This window comes from Aquarana catesbeiana, linkage group LG06 (assembly GCF_042186555.1).
Source record: "Aquarana catesbeiana isolate 2022-GZ linkage group LG06, ASM4218655v1, whole genome shotgun sequence".
NCBI classification, from domain to species: Eukaryota; Metazoa; Chordata; class Amphibia; order Anura; family Ranidae; genus Aquarana; species Aquarana catesbeiana.
In genome coordinates, this window is record NC_133329.1 from 72,281,496 (window position 1) to 72,303,413 (window position 21,918).

At 43.5% G+C, this 21,918-nt stretch overlaps 1 protein-coding gene across 1 annotated transcript in view; it reads left to right on the plus strand.

Moving 5' to 3' along the window:
* Positions 1-1,360: 1,360 nt before the first annotated feature.
* Positions 1,361-21,918, plus strand: part of LOC141147985 (uncharacterized) — a 691,676-nt gene continuing 671,118 nt past the window's right edge. Inside the window, exons 1-4 of the mRNA XM_073635140.1 lie at positions 1,361-2,006; positions 3,985-4,206; positions 7,327-7,656; positions 21,229-21,528. Coding sequence (XP_073491241.1) covers positions 1,361-2,006; positions 3,985-4,206; positions 7,327-7,656; positions 21,229-21,528 — 1,498 coding nt within the window. The remainder of the gene's footprint in view (positions 2,007-3,984; positions 4,207-7,326; positions 7,657-21,228; positions 21,529-21,918) is intronic.

Here is a 21,918-nt window from a genome sequence, read left to right on the forward strand (position 1 = left end):
GCAGTGGGAGGGAACTCTGAGCATACATTGTGTGAGAGCTGATTGGAGGAAAGGCACCCCCCTGCACATAGACAGAGGACCGAAGAAACTTGCAGAGCTGTATTCTGAATAGACAAGCTCTCTGCTTATCTGTCTCTAAGTTTCCTGACACAAATTTTCAGCTGCTTTTATCTCCTTAGTAGGAGAACTTGTCAGAAGTTATCATGCTGATAACAGAAGAATGGAGTAGCAGAAACACATGGGACTCAGAACTTTGGAGAGAGATAAGTAAACACCACAGATATATGTGCCTGGGTCAGATTTCACGTATGGGGTTTACATCCACTTTAATTCAAAAATGTCCCTTCTTTTGCTCTCATCCTTCTCCATATCTCCAAATTCCTTTTTTGCTGCTGTTATCTGACTTCCTGTTAGGGGGCGACTACATTCCTTCTCCGTGGTTCCATTGTATATAGGAATGTAACCACCTCTCTTGCTCACTCTTGAGATGGACTATGGGATGTGTGGTGTGCATAGAGCAGTATACATGACCTGGGAGGGAAAAGGAGAGGTTTGGGAGCTCATAGAGGACATTACAAGGAGGCAGAAAAACACAGTAAGAAACAATTTTTTTATATAGTTTACAGGGCATTAGGTAGTGGATGTGTATGGATTATTTTTGGAAAATAATAATATGGTTTAGTGTCACTAAATCCTGATCCTGTCATATAGGTTGCTCTTTTCTATTATGGGGTGACAATTATCTCCTAAAAACAAAACAAAAAAAAACATTGCAATCGTTTGTTATACATAGTACATCTACTCTGACAACGTTAAAAGACATAACGTATCCTTACTCGATCTCACATAATGTTAATGGCCTAAACATACCCGAAAAAAGGTCAAAATTACTAAGAGAACTAAAAAAAGTCAAGCCATCAATTGTATTCCTTCAAGAAACCCACTTCAAAAGCAAACATATCCCCAGACTCACAGATAACATTTTCACGACGGCATACCATGCCACCAATCCCCAGGCCAAAACAAAAGGTGTATCCATTTTAACCAATAAAGAAGCTCCCTTTGAGTTAAAGCAACAACTTATAGATACGGAAGGTCACTATATCTTTCTAAAAGGTACATAGGAGGGCTCCCCCGTCACTTTTGCCAATGTCTATTTCCCAAACACAGCACACGTCCCTTTCTGCCGTAAGATCATTGATGAACTTAAATGGTTTGCAGAAGGTTGTATCATCCTGGGAGGTGATTTCAATATCCCACTTTCCCCACTTAAAGACACCTCCATGGGACAGACCTCGATTGCCTACAAAAACCTCAAACGAATAAAAACACTCTTACAATCTCTATCACTGGTAGATACATGGAGATCCACACACCCAACAGAAAAAGACTTTCCTTTTTCTCCCCACCACACAAGAGGTATTCAAGAATAGATCTGATTTTTGTTTCCCAAAGAGACTTAACTAATTTAATCGCAGCTGAGATAGGTATCATTTCCCTCTCTGACCACGCTCCCACAGCTATCACACTACAATTTAACACAACCAAACAATCCACCTTCAACTGGAGACTTAATGCCTCTCTCCTGTTGGATCAAAACATAAAAGATGAAATACATAATACTATCATTAACTATTTTAAAGACAACATTGACACTGACACGAACCCATTAAATAACTGGGAAGCACATAAGAGTGTTGTCCGAGGAGAGCTTATAAAATGGGGATCAAGGAGGAAAAGAGAAAGAGAAGAAGAAATCCACAGGCTATCACACCAAATTTCTAAACTAGAACTACAACATAAACAGTCCCTCTCGATCAAATTAGAAGAATTAACAAAATGCAGAAATTCCCTGAAGTCAATTCTAGATTTAAAAATTAAGAAAGACCTTTTCTTTAAAAAGGGTATCTTCTATGAGCAAGGAGATAAAAGCGGGAAGCTAATGGCCAAAGCCCTTAGAGACGCAACATTAACAGGCCATATACATTCCATAAAAGACAAAGAAGGTATTCCCAAATATAAATCCACAGACATAGCTAAGCTCTTTCACACATTCTATTCTAGATTGTAAAACCTACCAGAGCAACACAAACCTCCCCACTTAACGCACTCGAAACAAGAAACGATTCAAAAATTCCTAAGAAACAGTAAAATCCCATCTCTTACATAGGAAGACTCAAAAAAACTAGAAGAACCCATTAATCTGACTGAAATACTAGACACAATCAAAAATTTAAAATCAGGAAAAAGCCCAGGCCCGGATGGCTTCACTTCTCAGTATTACAAAACTTATACTCACCTGTTATCTAAACCTCTCCTATCTGCCTTCAACTACTTAGCAAAAAATAAAAAAAACAATAAAAAACAACTCCAACTCACTTCTCATGGCACATATAGCAGTAGTCCCTAAACCCGATAAAGACCATACAGATTGTGTGAACTACAGGCCCATTTCACTACTGAATGTTGATCTAAAACTACTAGCAAAAATCTTAGCCAACAGATTAAAACCCATTTTGTCTAAAATCATAGGACCAGAACAAGTAGGCTTTATGCCAGGTCGTGAGACCAGAGATAATATCACAAAAGCTCTGAACCTTATTCATTATGCCCAAAACTCCAAAACGAAAGGTCTTCTGTTATCAACTGAGGCCTTTGATAGAGTGTCCTGGGACTACATGTTAGCCACATGCTCACATATAGGTCTGGATGTAAACATGCTTTCTTGGATCTCGGCACTCTATCAGAACCCACAAGCCAAAATTAAAATCAACAACACTTCTAATGGCACACGGCAAGGCTGTCCCCTTTCCCCAATCCTCTTTATTATCTCTTTAGAACCATTAATAAGATCGATCAACTTGAACAATGACATCCAGGGTTTCATAGCAGGGAAGAGAGAATACAAAACTGTTGCTTACGCAGACGACCTCTTTTTTATTACACAACCCCACACTTTTATTCCCAACCTTAAAAAACTGTTTGAGATTTTCTGATTCATTTCCAATTTTAAAATAAATCAATCAAAATCTGAAGCTCTCAATCTTAATCTCCCCCCAGATCATCTGAAATTGTTAAAGGAGAACTACTCCTATAAGTGGGAACAATCAACACTCAAATATTTAGGGATAAACTTAACTCGCAATATAGACTCCCTTTACTCTGTCAACTATAAACCTCTCCTAACTACCATAACAAAAGATCTTAACAGATGGACATCAAAATCATTCTCGTGGTTTGGTAGAGCCTCGATTCTGAAGATGACAGTCCTTCCCAGGCTACTCTACCTCATTAACGCACTCCCCATCAAACTACCAGACATTTTCATTAGCAAACTCCTTAAAACCCAGAGACGCTTCCAGTGGGCAGGTAAAAAACCCAGAATAAACTGGGTAAAATAAATACCGAAAAACAGAGTGGGTATAGGTCTACCAGACTTCAAAAAATACCACCAAGTCTCCCATATCACCAGAATAATAGATTGGCACTGCCATGGGGAAATTAAAGACTGGGTCCGTCTAGAACAAACTCTGGCCCCCCCACAATTAACTTTCCTCCCATGGACCCTACATTCCAAAACAGACAAAAAATTGACTCACCCTCTAATAGCAAATACACTCAACATTTGGCATAAAATAGCCACCACACACAAACTAGCCTCAATACTAGGCCCTCTGATACCAATCACCAACAATCCTAATTTTACTCCAGGTTTATACCACAAAAAAATTCCAATTCTACTCGCCACCCACTGTATAACTGACTCGAAGGTTAAACCACTCTAAACTTTACAATCAGAGTGGGGTGAAGCATTCCCTGGCCTATGGTTCTACATACAATTGAAAGACTTCCTGGTGAATAGCAAACATAAAACAAATTACTGCCTACCTAAGACGCACCTGGAAAATGTTTGTTTCCAAAGGTCTCAAGTAACACATACCACTTCTCTTGCATATTCATGGTTGATTGAAACGTCTTTCCCAGACAATTGCAAACACAAAGAGAACTGGGAACGAGACTTGAGAATTAAAATCATGGAAAAACAATGGGAAAAGGCAAGTATACTGACGCACAAATGTTCCTTAAGCTCTAAATACCAGGAAGTCTCCTATAAAATTCTCACCCAATGGTATATCACACCACAGAAGGCCAGGAGATGCTTCGCTACAGCCACAGAAACTTGCTGGCGATGTAACAGCCACTTAGGTACGTTCCTACACATGTGGAGGGAATGTCCCCCAATCCTCGCCTTTTGGGAAGAAATTAAAAAATGGATTAAACATATCACAGAAACAAAAATAGATCTCAACGTTGCTGCATGTCTGATTAACCTTAACTCCCTTACCCTGAGTAAGTACAAGAAATCACTTACCAGACACCTGTTACTAGCAGCTAAAACACTTATTACTCTATATTGGAAATCCACACAAGTACCGAAGATCGGGGATTGGTTGGACAGAACACAATACATAAATAAAATGGAGGAAATAGCAGCCATGAAGAAAGAAAACAGCAATAATTTCCATAAAACCTGGCAACCATGGTTACTGTTCACTTTCTCAGCCGAGTACCAATCACTTACCAGATGATATATCAGGAATAACCTAAATTTGTTCCTCAAGCTTATCTTAAGAATACTGTATGTACCAGATAGCCATTAATCTGTTCGTCCATGTAAATATGCATGATAAGGTAAACGTTATGCATAATATTTTATAAGGTCTTCCTCTACCTACCTTCCCCCCCCCCCTCCTCCCTCCCTCGTCCACTCTCTTTTCTTTACTTCTTCATCACCTCTAATATCTTACCCAAATATTTTTATTATACTCCATGTCTTATACTTCAAGAATATAATTATCCATAACCCACTAAAAATCTTTTAATGTTTATTAAGAATACAGTATCTTGTAAACTGACATTTAATGACACCAATTTATGTTCACAAAGTCTGCATATTATTGTCAACTGTATGTTTTCTTATATCTCAATAAAACCCTTTGATTGTGATTGTGAAAAAAAAAAAAAAGTACATCTAATGTCATACAATTAGGGTTTATATGAACTTTGACCGCTTGCCGCCCGCCGTCCGTCATATGACGGCCAGGCTGCACGGCTCTCGTTCTAGGAGGGCGACATATGACGGCTGTTTACCACGTGATCGGCCGTGATGAAGTCACAACCGATCACAGATGGTTCTGCCCCACTGTGCACAGCGCATGCACGTGATCACGGGCGCGCTGCACGTGCACGTCGGTGACGGCGTCTTCCCGGGAACACTGCTCATCACCGACGCTGGTAAACAGCCATTGGCCGGCGGCTGTTTACCACGTGATCGGCTGTGATCCTTTCACAGCCGTTCACTAAATGTCAACAAACCGCGGTAACGATATGTTACCGGTTTCTCCTCCTCACACACCGATCGTGAGGAGAAGATTGCAGTAACATCTCGTTACCACTTACAGTGTACACCAATCACACTGATTGCACCCGCCAATAAAGAGTACCTGTCATTACCCATCATAGTACCTGTCACAGTTCATCTGAGTACCTGCCAGTCCATATGAGTACCTGCCAGTCCATATGAGTACCTGTCAGTCCATATGAGTACCTGTCACAGTCCATCAGAGTACCCGAGTACCTGTCACAGTCCATCAGAGTACCCGAGTACCTGTCACAGTCCATCAGAGTACCCGAGTACCTGTCACAGTCCATCAGAAATACCCGAGTACCTGTCACAGTCCATCTGAGTGCCCGAGTACCTGTCACAGTCCATCTGAGTACCCGAGTACCTGTCACAGTTCATCTGAGTACCTGGGTACCTGAGTACCTGTCACAGTCCATATGAGTACTTGTCACAGTCCATATGAGTACCCGAGTACCTGTCACAGTCCAAAAGAGTATCGAGTACCTGTCACTGCCCTTTAGTGTACCTGAATACCAGTCACCAGCCCATCAGAGTACCCGAGTACTTATCTGTAGCCCATCAGAGTACCCGAGTACCTGTCACCAGGCCATCAGAGTACCCGAGTACCTGTCACCAGGCCATCAGAGTACCCGAGTTCCTGTCACCAGGCCATTAGAGTACCCGAGTTCCTGTCACCAGGCCATCAGAGTACCTGAGTACATGTCCCCAGCCCATCAGAGTACCCGAGTTCCTGTCACAAGGCCATCAGAGTATCCGAGTACCTGTCCCCAGCCCATAAGAGTATCTGAGTACCTATCTGCAGCCCATCAGAGTACCTGAGTACCTATTTGCAGCCCATGCCTCATAGAATATATGTTGGGGTGTTTGCTCTCAAAAATGGGGTCATTTTGTGGGTAATTCCACTGTCCTGGTGCTCCAGGACCTTCAAAAGTGTGATAGGTAGGAATGAAATGAGATGTGTAATTTATGCTCCTAGAACACCTGAAGGTACTACTTCAATTTTGGACCTCTGTATGTGGCCAGGCTGTGTAAAAGTCTCACACATGTGGTATCGCCATACTCGGGAAGAGTAGCATAATGTATTTTGGGGTGTAATTTGTTGTATGCATATGCTGTGTGTGAGAAATAACCTGATAATATGAAAATTTTGTAAAAATAAATAAATAAATAAATCTTAATTTTGCAAAGAATTGTTGGAAAAAATGACAACTTAAGAAAACTCACCATGCTACTAAATTAATACCTTGAAATGTCTACTTTCTAAAAAGGGGTCATTTGGGGGGTATTTGTACTTTCCTGACTTGTTAGTGTCTTAAAAAATGAGATTCACCTGATGTACTGAAGGCCTGATCAAATGTGATCAATTTTCAGAGATTGGCACCATAGTTTATAGACTCTATGACTTTCACAAAGACCAAATAATATACACTAATTCGGGTTATTTTTACCAAAGTAGCAGTATAAATTTTGGTCAAAATTTATGAAGAAAAACTACTAATTAGCAAAATTTTATGACAGAAACAAAGAAAAAGGCATTTTTTTCACAAAATTTACGGTCTTTTTTTATTTATAGCACAAAAAATAAAAAACCCACTAGTGATTAAATACCACCAAAAGAAAGCTCTATTTGTGTGAAAAAAAAGAACGCAAGTTTCATATGGGTACAGAGTTGCATGACTGAGTAATTGTCATTCAAACTCTGAGAGCGCTGAAAGCTGAAAATTGGTCGGAAGGGGGTGTAAGTGCACTGTATTGAGGTGGTTAATGTTAGACACAGTAGTTTGTGCTTCAATAAGGATTATTTAGATGTCATTCTCTCATTCTGGAATCACTCATGACTTTTCTCTGCTATTTGAGCGCAAAAAGCTATTAACATAATTATAATGTTTATTATTCCACAGGTCACGCTCTGCAGCTGACTGCTCCTTCATCCCATCGAGCTATGATGGGGGAAGATGTGAACATTTCCTGCTCATTCATAATCAGTAAACCGATTATCAATCAGTTATTTCCTGCCATAACCTGGTACTTTCAGGGAAAAGAAATATTAAGTGTTCAGAACGCGAAAGTGATAGCAACAGATCCTCGTGTGTCGTATACAGGCCGGGCAGAGGATGGAATCGCTGATCTGTCTATAGCAAACATCACTATAATGGACAGAGGGATCTATAAGTGCTCCATACTGTACACCCCAAAGAGGGAGGAGAAGGAGATCATATTGGACATACAAGGTACAGAGTTCAACATATTTAACACATACTTGGTATTTATAGCCCAGAAAAGTTAATTATTTATCAATACTTGGCGTTTCAATAGTTCATAGCAGTAAATGCTATGTGAGCATGGAGCCACTGTTTGGGCACCAATGTTTTAAAAATCTGCTGCAGATCCCCAGCCATGAATTGTGGTTAATTTCACTAGCTCATATATTCTATAGGAGCCGGTGGGAGGAACCACAGTGCCCAAGTGTTGCCACGGTATAGCCGCGCTGTCCCATTGATTTCAATGGGCAGGAGCGGTTTAGGAGCGGTGAACACACCGCTCCTTCACCGCTCCAAAGATGCGGCTAGCAGGACCTTTTTTACCGTCCTGCCAGCGCACCGCTTCAGTTTGAAAGCCCTCGGGCTTTCACACTGAACAAACAGTGGAGGCTGTTTAAGGGCGGTTTGCAGGCGGTAATTTTAGCGCAATAACGCCTGCAAACCGCCCTAGTGTGAAAGGGGCCTTACTGTTTGTATTTGTGATTAGTGTGAAGGAATACAGACACTTGGATTGTTCCATGCTGGCTCGGATCACAACAATTAATGGGCACACTGGCTGCCCAAGGGTGATTTCTGAAGTGCTGATTATAAATGGTGCTCTAGAACTAGAAATTCGCCTCACCAGCATTTTTTTACAATACAAACGCATACAACATCCCAGTTAAAGGAGTTGTAAAGTCAGAATGTTTTTTTATCTTTTTTTTTTTTTTATAATTGACAATTTTTATTAGGTTTTAACATATGCAATACAGTGGTTTAAAACATAAACAAAGGAGAATAAAGTAATAAAAGGGAAATAGTAGTCACAAACAGCTCTGGAATGGGCTTGGAGGTCCACGTATGACAGAATTAACACACAGTCCACAGACATAGGTCAACAAGGAACAGCACTATGGAACAGGGAGAAGTAGCGCTGAAGTAATGCAGGCTGCTCTAAAAAACAGACCATCAGTAGGGTCCATGATTTATATTTGCGTGGCCCGCTATTCCAGAGAAAAAAAAGAAGAGGAGGAAGGGAAGAATAATAGAAAGAGGAAGAGAGAGAAGAAAAGGGGAGGGTGAGAGGAAAGGGGGAGAGGAAAGAAGAAGTATAAGAAAGTCCCAATCTGAAGGGCACGTCTTCACTGGGCTTTGAGCAATCGTATTGTACAGAACGGACGGGGGGGGGGGTTCTCATGAGATCATGGGGGGCCTATTCTTGGATGCCATGGTTCCCAGGCTGCTGTATGTAAGTCCACCCGGTCCGCCAGCCTAGCTGTCATGGACTCCATGACCTCCACATCCTTAATTCTGGAATAAAGATCAGGTAGAGACAGAGGGTTTTGTTGTTTCCAGTAGAGGGCTACTAGACATCTAGCTGCTGTTAAAATTTGTGTGGCCAACTTTTTGGCTAGTGTGGAAAGATTAGGGGGAGGCCCAGTAAAAAAAACTTCGGGAAGAGAGGGATATTTACCTCGAACAGCCACTGGAGCAGCCCCCGGACTGAATGCCAATAGGGCTAGAGGGATGGGCAGCTCCAGTAAATATGGAGTGGTGTGCCCCGGTCCTGGAGACACCTCCAGCAGCGATCCGAGGCCGATGGATATATAGCATGCAGGCATGACGGAGTTAGGTACCAATGGAAGAGTACCCTGTATGTGTTCTCTTTGTAAAGAGTACACATAGAACTCTTGGCCGCCCAAGACCATATGATGGCCCATTGTTTAAGGGTTAGCTCCTCTCCAAGGTGTTCCTCCCATCTACGCATATAGCTATGTTTCCCCCGAGAGACCATATCATAGGAGTTTAAAAGCTTATATACAGTGGGGACAGAAAGTATTCAGACCCCCTTAAATTTTTCACTCTTTGTTATATTGCAGCCATTTGCTAAAATCATTTAAGTTCATTTTTTTTCCTCATTAATGTACACACAGCACCCCATATTGACAGAAAAACACAGAATTGTTGACATTTTTTCAGATTTATTAAAAAAGAAAAACTGAAATATCACATGGTCCTAAGTATTCAGACCCTTTGCTCAGTATTTAGTAGAAGCACCCTTTTGATCTAATACAGCCATGAGTCTTTTTGGGAAAGATGCAACAAGTTTTCCACACCTGGATTTGGGGATCCTCTGCCATTCCTCCTTGCAGATCCTCTCCAATTCTGTCAGATTGGATGGTAAACGTTGATGGACAGCCATTTTTAGGTCTCTCCAGGGATGCTCAATTGGGTTTAAGTCAGGGCTCTGGCTGGGCCATTCAAGAACAGTCACGGAGTTGTTGTGAAGCCACTCCATTATTTTAGCTGTGTGCTTAGGGTCATTATCTTGTTGGAAGGTAAACCTTCGGCCCAGTCTGAGGTCCTGAGCACTCTGGAGAAGGTTTTCGTCCAGGATATCTCTGTACTTGGCCGCATTCATCTTTCCCTCGATTGCAACCAGTCGTCCTGTCCCTGCAGCTGAAAAACACCCCCACAGCATGATGCTGCCACCACCATGCTTCACTGTTGGGACTGTATTGGACAGGTGATGAGCAGTGCCTGGTTTTCTCCACACATACCGCTTAGAATTAAGGCCAAAAAGTTCTATCTTAGTCTCATCAGACCAGAGAATCTTATTTCTCACCATCTTGGAGTCCTTTGGGTGTTTTTTTAGCAAACTCCATGCAGGCTTTCATGTGTCTTGTACTGGGGAGAGGCTTCCGTCTGGCCACTCTGCCATAAAGCCCCGACTGGTGGAGGGCTGCAGTGATGGTTGACTTTCTACAACTTTCTCCCATCTCCCGACTGCATCTCTGGAGCTCAGCCACAGTAATCTTTGGGTTCTCCTTTACCTCTCTCACCAAGGCTCTTCTCCCCCGATAGCTCAGATTGGCCGGACAGCCAGCACTAGGAAGGGTTCTGGTCGTCCCAAACGTCTTCCATTTAAGGATTATGGAGGCCACTGTGTGTGGAACCTTAAGCAGCAGAAATGTTTTTGTAACCTTGGCCAGATCTGTGCCTTGCCACAATTCTGTCTCTGAGCTCTTCAGGTAGTTCCTTTGACCTCATGATTCTCATTTGCTCTGACATGCACTGTGAGCTGTAAGGTCTTATATAGACAGGTGTGTGGCTTTCCTTAATCAAGTACCAACAGTGTAATCAAACACAGCTGGACTCAAATGAAGGTGTAGAACCATCTCAAGGATGATCAGAAGAAATGGACAACACCTGAGTTAAATATATGAGTTTCACAGCAAAGGGTGTGAATACTTAGGACCATGCGATATTTCAGTTTTTCTATTTTAATAAATCTGCAAAAATGTCAACAATTCTGTGTTTTTTCTGTCAATATGGGGTGCTGTGTGTACATTAATGAGGAAAAAAAATGAACTTAAATGATTTTAGCAAATGGCTGCAATATAACAAAGAGTGAAAAATTTAAGGGGGTCTGAATACTTTCCATCCCCACTGTATGTCTGAAGTCAGCCCTTTCTGTGTAGGGCCTGATAAGATTAAGCATTCAAATGGGGATGGCTTAGAGAATTTGAGGGTTGGGGTGATGGTAAGTGCGTAGTGCCTAATTTGGAGGTAACCAAAAAAGGCGCTGCGGGGGAGTTCGTGTTTAGTTCTGAGTTCGTCGAAGGGCAACAAAATCCTAGAATCTGGGTTCACCAGATGTCCATATTGAAAGAGATTCCTTTGCAACCAGGGTGAAATCATCTGCGAGGCTAAGCTTACGGGTATTTTAGGGTTGTAAAGGAAAGCTGTTACCAAGGAGGCCTCAGATTGTAGGGGTGTGTTGCGATTTAGTTGTCTCCAAACAGTTCGTAGGAGGTTCATGGTATGTAGTAGGGCGGTGGAGGGGACATCGGCATTAGTATTCTACAATAAATTGTTCGGGTGGATGGGGGCTAGCCATATTTTGTCTATTTGAGTCCAGCGATTATAGGCCGGAAGGGTAACCCAGGAAGATATAGCCCTCAGTTGGGCCCCATAATAGTAATGCTAGAGGTGTGGGAATTCGGTGCTGTTTATGATTCCACGTAAAATTTAGGAGGTCATTCTGGAGTTTCCTAAGCTGGGCACACGGGATGGGCACCGGGAGGGTCATAAAGTGGTACAAGAGTTTAGGTAATATGTTCATCTTGACTGAAGCAATGCGTCCAAACCAAGACATTGGGTAATGTCTCCATTTGGTCAATAGGAAAAGTTTTCCGATAGGCGGTGCACTTGTGCAGGGGGAAGGTTGGGTGGGAGGGCTTCTGATTTAGCTGGGTTAACCTTGTATCCTGACAGGGACCCGTATTTTTTAAAGGAGTTTATGAAGGTTGGGGAGGGTGATATGCGGGCGTGTTAGGGTCAGAAGAATGTCATCCGCAAACAATGAGATTTTAAATTTGCGACCTCTAACCATCACACCACTGATGTTGGGGTCCCGTCGGATCTGGGCCACCAGGGGTTCGATACACAGGGCGAAAAGCAACGGGGAGAGCAGACATCCTTGCCTAGTTCCATTTGAAATGGAAAAGGAAGTAGATGCCGCAAAGGATGTTTAGATGGAGGCAGATGGAGTTGCGTATAAGTGCCTAATCGCCCTAAGAAATGGCCCCCGGAAGCCCAGATATTCGAGGGTGGAAAACATAAATGGCCAGCTAAGCCTATCAAAGGCTTTCTCAGCATCTATTTTTATTTTTAAGTAAATTTTATTTATTTTCAATACACAACAAAGAAAACAAACTTGTAAATGGAGCGAACCAGGGGCGGATCCAGGGGGGGGAATGGGGCAATTGCCGAGAATGCGGGTGAGTGAGTGGGCGGGCGGCTCCGTTGGTGAGAGACAGCGGGCGGGTCAGGGCAGCTCGGTTGGTGAGCAGCTGTGCGGCTCGGTGACAGTGTGTGAGCAAGCTGCTGGCCAATGAGGGAGCCGGCAGGCGTGGGAGCAGAAAGATGACATCATCTCTCACCGCCCGGCATCCGCCCTGCATCCCTGCAGTCCCGCCCTCACTGTGCAGTGAGCAGGCAGCCGCAGGAGCAGAGAGATTACATCATATCTCTGCTGCTTGACTGGTAATCTGCTGCCTGACTCTGGGACACAGCAAGAGACAATTATAGCAGGCAAGTGACAATCCGCAACCTGTGGCATGGGACGTGGCAAGTGACAATCCACAATGTGTGGCAAGTGACAATCTGCAATGTGTGGCATGGGACGTGGCAAGTGACAATCTGCAATGTGTGGCATGGGACGTGGCAAGTGACAATCTGCAACGTGTGGCATGGGACGTGGCAAGTGACAATCTGCATCTGGTGACAGGTGACGTGGCAAGTGACAATCTGAATCTGGTGACAGGTGATGTGGCAAGTGACAATCTGCATCTGGTGACAGGCGACGTGGCAAGTGACAGTGGCAAGTGACACGCTCAGGGGTCCCACTGATATTGCATTATGGTGAGTTGAACCATTTCATTTTTTATAACAATGTAATAATAGTAATAATGCGCTTCAATCATCCTGACACCATAACCATGGTGCCGTGATGATTGAAGCACTAACACCAGCCATTTCCCTGATAAATTTACCCCAAAAAAACGTATTCTCTGGCAGTGCCCCTCCCGAGACTAGGGTCTGGATCCGCCCCTGGCTTGAACCATTACAAAATATGGTAAACTAGTATACATTTAGTGGATACGTAGCAACCTAAAGGTCAAATGTCTATTTTGCTTAATTGGAACCAATCAATGGTCAGGGGCTTCATTTAATCTTTTAAGGAGCAGGTGGTATGGTACTTTTGGAGCTGACCCAAGAACCCCAAATCTTTAGGAATTTTACTGGGCATCCTCTGGCTTCATACGTCAACTTATATAACGGTATAGCATGATTAATGGTAGTAAGCCAAAAGGCTATAGTGGGCGAGGATTGAGACTTCCAATGGATGGTTATCGATTTATTAGCATTGAACAATACTATGCGCAGAAAGCTTTGTACATTTTTAGATATACCTTCATCGTCAATATATCCCAGTAAACACTGTAGAGGATTACAGATATTGGGTATCTGAGTTAAGGAGCTGATGAAGGCCGTGACCTCCGACCAGAACTTCCTAATTGGAGTGCACTCCCACATCAGATGAAAGAATGTGCCATCAGCCGTGCCGCATCGAGAGCACAATGCAGAGGGTAATCTATTTAATTTATACAGTAAACATGGTGTAAAGTAGGATCTGTATAGCAATTTCGTCTGTATCACCTTGTCACAGGAAGAAATGACAGAGGGAACCCGGAGGGAAAGAACTTCCTGCCAGATGTCCTCCGTCAATTCAGGGATGTCAGCACTCCATTTATTGCTGAGCCTATGATTTGTAGAATGTAAGAGCGACCTATAATATGATGAAACTAGTTTGGTGTGAGAAGAGTCAGTCAGTAATCGTAACTATGTTACGAAGGCCAAACTGCGTTGCCACAGTGTGACGTATCTGCATATATAGGAAGTAGGCCGTACGAGGCAGATTATATTCCCAACAAAATTCCTCAAAAGGGCGGAACAAGTTATCCGAAAATAGATGCATAATTGTTTTCAACCCTTGTTTAGACCAGAATCCCCCATCAGTTCTGCGGGAGAATTCTTGTAAATTTGGATTCCCCCATAGTGGGGTATTTGGTGAGTATATATTGCGTTCATTGGATGACAGCATTTTAGTGAGCCTAAAAATCCATAGGGTCATTGCTAGTATAGTTGCACCCTCTCTCCCTCTAATGGACATACGATGAATCAGGTTTTGAAGGGACTCATAGGAGGTAAGTATAGCTGCCTCCAGGACAGTGGCCGCATTGTTGGCTTCAGGATAAAACCACCAGTGCGCATGGGCCAACTGCGAGGCGATATAATAGGTTTGAAGGCAGGGTATAGCCAGCCCGCCCTCCACTACTGGCAACTGTAGGGTGTTTTTACAATCCTAACTGCTCCCCCCTTCCGAATGAAAGTGGTAATAATGAATCTATTTCCTTAAATTTGACCTTAGTGACATATACCGATGAATTACTCGGTGGATATACAAAAATCGTGGTAAAAAGATCATTTTAAAAATGTTTATCCTACCTAGTAATGTCAGAGGGAGATTGGTCCACGTCTTTAATGTGGTTCTAAGAGGATCTAGGTTAATTTTGATATAGGAGGAGATTGGTTGTTATATCATAACCTCCAAATATCGGAAGGAGCTGACTATTTGTAGGGGACAAGAGGGAGCACTATCGATGTCGCTTGGTCTATCATAAATACAAGGGATTTGTCCCACTTAACCTGGAACCCAGAGAAATGACCAAACCTCTGGATAATTTCCAGCAGGGCTGGGAGAGACGATTGAGGATCCGACAAGTAAATTAACATGTCATCAGCGTACAGAGACACCTTTTCCTCCAGACCCCCAATCGTCAATCCCACAACCTCCCCACTGGATCTTATCAGCGCCGCCAGAGGTTCTAACGCCAATGCAAACAGCAGCGGCGATAGGGGACATCCCTGTATAGTGCCTCTCTTTATCAGAAAGGGATCAGACAGGGATGCGTTCACTCTTAGTCTAGCGGTGGGCTTCAGATAGAGTAGTTGCACCCATCTGATAAAAGTGTTGCCAAAACCAAACTTTGCTAAAACTTCCAGCAGGTATGGCCATTCGACCGAGTCAAATGCCTTGTGTGCGTCTAATGCCAAAATGGCCCGAGATCCCACATTATCATAAGTGACTTGCAGGTTAGTAAAAAGCTTGTGATAATTGATGGAGGTTGATTGCCCAGGGATGAACCCTGTCTGGTCCGCACCAATAATAGCAGTAATGACTGTGTTCAGTCGTCGGGCGAGCACCTTGGCACCTCTGAATTGATGAGCGAGATCGGTCTATACAATTCGCAGAGTAGGTGATCCTTTGGGGTTTGGGAATGAGGACAATCAGCGCCTCTGAAATGGAGGGCGGTAACTGTCCCGTTTTTATAGCAAAATTATATACCCTCAGTAGGTGAGGTATTAGTAGATCTCTGAAGTGCATATACCGCTCAATGGGGAATCCATCCAACCCTGGCGTTTTATTTCTGGCAAAGGATTGTATGGCTTCCCCAATTTCCTCAGCCGTTAGAGGAGCATCAAGAAGTAAAGCCTGATGATCCTGAAGTCTTGGCAGCGAGATATCAGATAGATAGTCATCCAATTCCACAATCATGTAATGAGCTCTGGTAGCTTATAATGAGAAATAAAATGTGACAAATCCGTCCATTATCTCTTTGTTTTGTTCTACCACTACTCCCTCTGAGTTCCTAATTCTTGGGATGTTACATGGCTGATAGTTGGGTCTGGAGAGATAAGCCAGATAAGCGATTAAAGCGACTGTTTTTGTCACCGAAATCAAAGAGTCTCTGATTCTGATACAGCAACTTCTTCTGGGTGCGCTCCAAAAGTACCAATTCTAGTTCTCTGGCCCTGTACTTCCAGGCAGCGTGTGTCTCAGGGGTGGGAGCTGCAGAATATGCAGCTTCCGCCTCCCTTAGACCCCCTTCCGCATCCACCAGTCTGGACTGAGATGCCTTGCGGGCCTGCCCAATTTCTGCAGCAAAAGAGCCGCGTGTGGTGGCCTTAAAAGCATCCCAGACCACCGGGACAGGGGCGCTCTGCCTGTTAGTTATCCAGTAGGATTTCATTTCGGCCGCACTTTGGTCCACAACAGCTTGATCACCTAGCCACAAAGGACTCAGTCTCCATACCCGATAGGAGGAGGGGGAGTCTAGGGCGAGGTCCACCAGCAAAGGAGAATGATCAGATACTGTCCTAGGGAGATATTTCACCATAGTGAGCAAATCTGATGAGACTAGACAGAGATCAATACGAGACAAAGTACCGTGTGATTCTGACTGACACGAATACTCTCTCCTATCCGCATGCTTCCACCTCCAGGCCTTCACTAAATCAAATTGAGTCAGAAAAGAACCCAAGGGTGTGGGGGGCAGTGTAGAGCAGCAGAACCTATCAATAGAGTTATCAAGTAACATATTATAATCACCCGCTATCAATAAAGGGCCCTCCGCTATTGCCAATATGGAGCTCATCACCCGTTCAAAGAAAAGTTTAGTGAAGGGTGGCGGAGCATATATACTAGTCACTGTGTATGGCTTACCCAGGAGTTCAAGCACGATAATTACAAAGCAACCATTAGGATCAAGTTTGATATGTTTATTACTGATCGGTGCCACCCACGACTAAAAAGGAATGTGTGGTTCTACGTAAATAGGCGGTTATACACCTTAGTCACAAAGGGCATCTGGTTCACATTTGGTGCATAGATGTTGCAGAAAGTTATGTCAGATTGTTGCCATCTGCCACTAAGGATCAAAAACCAGCCGTGGGGGTCAGAGTAGGAGGAAGTGGGTGTGAATGGAGATCCCTTCTTTATCAGAATGGCCACCCCTGCTTTCTTTTTGGTACTAGAGGCTAGGAATCTCCTGGAACGGATTCTCCTGGAACGGATTATGCTCGTAATCCAAGGTTTCACTGTGTAATGTATTAATATGGGGGCGCAGGACTGCCTGAGGTGGCCATTATCTGTAATAATGTGATTAGCTCTACTGTCTGAGGTGGCCATTATCTGTAATAATATGCTTAGCTCTTATCTGATGGTTTTTTTGTATAAATTCAGTGTGTTTCTCTAACAAAGCAGTTCTTCTTCTGGTTTGCTCCATAAACTGGTGTTGCCTGGTTCTTTGGGTCAGCTACAGCTATATTCACACACAAAGTTTGAGAGCAGGATATAAAATTTTCCGACAACACCGTGTGTATGCAAGACAAGTTTGAGCCAACATCCGTCGTAAAAAATCCGATGGATTTTGTTGTCGGAATGTCGGATCAATGTCCGATCGTGTGTACAAGGCATAAGAGTTTCATTTTGTATGCAATCAGGCAGCCCTTACACTACATGGTTTTGGTAAACCTATAGAAAAAAATCTGCAGAAAATCTAATAGTGTGTATGGGGTCTAAGGGGTGGAGCTGGTGATGTCACATAGACATCGGGGGGCACTATGAAAGAGAAGGTAGCAATGAAAGAAATGAAATGAGTGGGGAGAGAGAAGCCACTGTGCAAGCAAGCAGAGGAGCGGGAATGCTGTATGTAGGAAATCATTTATAACTGATGGCCTTCCATGATCCCAACCTCACATACATTGCCTTGCTTATTGCACTCTGCACCGTTGCTGAGGGATTAGTACAGTGCAGACAGGGGGCGAGTGACGGGTGTAGTGCTACGATCTGACCTACATGCAGGACCAAAGCCACTCTCTGTCTAATGTGATACATCTGGCAGCATATTCTGCACTGGTCACAGCAGTACCCAGCAGACTGCGCCCTCCTCTCACAGTAGTGCACATGGCAGCTGCCCCTCTGCCCCTCCCCCCCCTGTCCTGGTCCTGCACACTGGCATAACATTGTTTTTACTTTTTAGCCATTTTTATTTTACTCATTATGCACTTGTGTTACTTTACACATCCCCTACTGCAGTACCAGGATGGGTTTGTCCAGGAACAGTGCCCCCCTGCTTCTTGCTAATACACAACATAGAACAAGTCGACAGCCCTGAGCCTGATCTTCACCCCCCAATCTGTCTGCCTATGATTTGCATGGATGGGCAATTGTTGGCTTTCAAACAGATGGGAGGCATTTGTACATATGTGGTGTGCTTTTCATGTTGGCTGTGGGTGGCTGGGGCTTGACAGCAGTAATTGTCAGAGCAGACATGAAGCTACAGTCCACTGGATACCGGCCACTCATCTGGAACGTCTGTAAGGTGAGGATAGTACTTCTTGCCACACGCCCTCCCCCCACATAAGTACTGGGCACTTTTACCTCCTTCCTGCCCAGGCGTATTTTAAACTTTCAGCGCTGTCGCACTTTGTGTTCACTAAAATGGTATTTCTATGATACCTTTAAGCCCAGGGAGATCCAAAACAAAACAAGGTGTCATAGCAATACCATTTTAGTGAACACTGGTACTTCATAAGAAGGAATTGCTTAGATGGCACAATTTTTCTAAATTTTGCAGTTAGTATATGAAGCTTGCGTTTTTAGGAAGATATTATTATCAGTCCAGTAATTCATCAATCTTTCATTAACGGGGTGTGACTACAGGGTATTATTCCCCCCTCACTTCCAGCACACAGACACTTCATTGGAGCTCTTGATGGGCCCTGAGGATTTCTTGGAACCATGATCCTTTAAAGGATGATAATGTATTAAGGTCAGACAAAAGCTCCAGAAGAAGCCACGATAGTGGTGAAACATGTAGAGGCAACCATTCTTTTGTATTGTGACTATTGAGCTCAGTATGCTCTTGTTATATATATAATATTGTTTATCTCAAATATGTTTGTTTAATAAAATGTATCTATTTTTGTAATATCGATTTCTAATTGATTATTTGCACCCTTAAACTCCAGCTGTACTTTTGTAATTAAAAAACAAAATTCAGTGCAGCGCAGATGATAAAAAAATGAATAAAGTCCATATGTAAAAAGAGAAATCTCTTGTGTTAAAGCCACTCCTTCTGAATGAAACAGCAGTTCTCTCCACTCACACACATGTAGTATGCTTACCGGATAGGATGGACCTCTTAAATTACAGGAGGTCATATGAGCATAGGTTCCATACAATCTGGATGGACATAGCACAGCCCCTCTGGTTGTCCTCTGTGGTTTCCGACAAACAGCTCTCCAATGCGGCAATAAAGCAGGTGAGTCTCCAGTGTAATTAGGAATGCAGCAATCCCCAAAAAGAAAGAGGAAAAAACCTGTCTCCATGTGTTCATCTCTAAAAAAAAAAAATTTTTTTAGAGATGAACACATGGAGACAGGTTTTTTCCTCTTTCTTTCAATTATTTTAGTAAATATAAACTGCTAAATACCTTTTCTCACCAGCAATATATAGCAATCTTTTGACTTCTATCAGTGCCTGGTTAAAGCTTGTAAGTTTTCATACTGCACTGGCTGGCCTATCGGGATGTAGGACCCATGACCCTCTGTCTGGACAGGGCTGATTGGCCCTGTGTTGATCACATGCACTCTCCCAAGAAAAAAATAACTTTAGCAATACACACCAAACTGAGCATGGGCAGCCTGACTCCAGTAACTCTATCTTATTCGGACATGTTTTGGAGATGGTGGAAAAAGGGGAGGATCTGTGCATACAGAATCAAACAGCCTTTTTTACACAATGCAGAGGATTAACCCCTTAGATTCCACAGTGAGTATAACAAGCATGCTGTACTGCATATACAGACTGTTTTTACTGTTGTGGGTTTAGTAACACTTTAATTACAACTGGGTTTTTTATTTTTTATTAAATAAATGAAAAAAGACCAAAACATAAAAAAAAAGTTTTCATATTTTGTTATAAAAGTTTATAAACCGGTAATTTTTCTCTTACACTTATGAGCGCTGATGAGAACTGAAAGATGGCACTGATGGGCACTGATAGGCTGCACTGATGGGCACTGATGAGGCAGCACTGGTGGGCACTGATGAGGCTTAACTGATGGGCACCAATAGGTAGCACCGATAGGCAGCACTGATGGGCACTGATGAGGCTGTACTGATAGGCAGCACTGATGGGCACCGATATGTGGCACTGATAGGCAGCACTGATAGGCGGAACTGATGGGCACTGAAAGGCTGCACTGATGGGCACTGAAAGGCTGTACTGACAGGCTGCACTGATGGGCACTGATGAGGCAGCACTGGTGGGCACTGATGAGGCAGCACTGGTGAGCACCAATAGATAGCATTGATGGGCACTAATAGGCGGCACTGATAGGCAGCACTGATAAGCGGTACTGATGGGCACTGATAGGTGGCACTGATGAGGCTGCACTGATGGGCACCAATAGGTGGCACTAATAGGCAGCACTCATAGGCAGAACTGATAGGTGGTACTGATGGGCACTCATAGGCAGCACCAATAGTCAGCACTGATAGGCAGCATTGATAGGTGCAACTGATAGGTGGCAGTGATGGGCACTGATAGTCGGAATTGATAGGCAGCACTGATAGATGGCACTGATGAGGAAGCACTGATTGGCAGCACTGGTAGGCACAGATTTGCAGCACTGGTGGGCAAAGATTGGTAGCACTGGTAGGCACTAGTGGAGCTGCACTGATAATCAGGACACTGATAATTAGCGCCCTGATTATCAATGTAGATGTCCTTTTTAGAGAAGCTGGTCACTGGTTCTCTTCTCCTCTCCTCATGCGGTCAGCATGAGGAAAGGAGTGCTGATAACCCGCATCTGTTTACCTTCCATAATCAGTTGTGATTGGATACAGCTGATCTCGTTGGTAAAGAGTCGCTGATTGGCTCTTTACCTCTATATGTGATCAGCAGTGTCCTGTAAACACTACGATCACAGAGCATGCTGCCTGTGCCCAGTGGCGGGCGCAATCATGAGAAGTTGTCCCAGAACTAGACGACTGCTTTATAGCGATCATTTGGCTATATCGCGGTCGACAAGTGGTTAAATTATGTTTATGATGCTAGTAGGACATGATGTATAATATATTTTTCAGCTCCTCCACAGATCTCCATTACAGAAAATGTAGTTGTTAAAAACAGAGAGAATGTCCTCCGTAGTGTCATTTCTGGGTTCTATCCAGTGGACATCGACATTAAATGGCTCCGGGATGGAAAGATACTGGATAAAGTTATCGTGGAGAAACCTCTGAGAGACCCGGATGGGACGTACAATGTGAGGAGCTCAGTAACAATAACACCCACTAAGGAGGACAGAGAGCGGATCTTCTCTTGTAGAGTCCAACACAAGTCTCTTACTACACCTCTCCAGGAAGACTTCCAGCTGGTGTATGGAGGTAACATTATCATTACTCTGTGTATACTAACTGATCAACGCCTCAGCTCTGTCCTATGGCATGTGGGGGTGTCTTAAATCATGTAATGGTTGACAATCAGTGATGGCAGGTGCTCAATATTTTGGGGGGGGGGGCTTGGCAAACTAACACCACCCCCAACCCACCCCTGAAAAAAAAAAACATTGGAATCCATGCGGCCGGCAACCCCGCATGTAGATTAGGGTCCTGGGTGCATGGATGAGGGGGGCGGTGCCCCTGCGCCCTGCATAAAAGGCCGCCACTGTTGACAATGCTAGGTAAGCTGAGGTACAGGTAAAAATAGTCCCACTCGCATGGTTAGAGGGCCTTAAAGCAAACATAAATCACTTTAAAACAAGGCTTACCTCACCT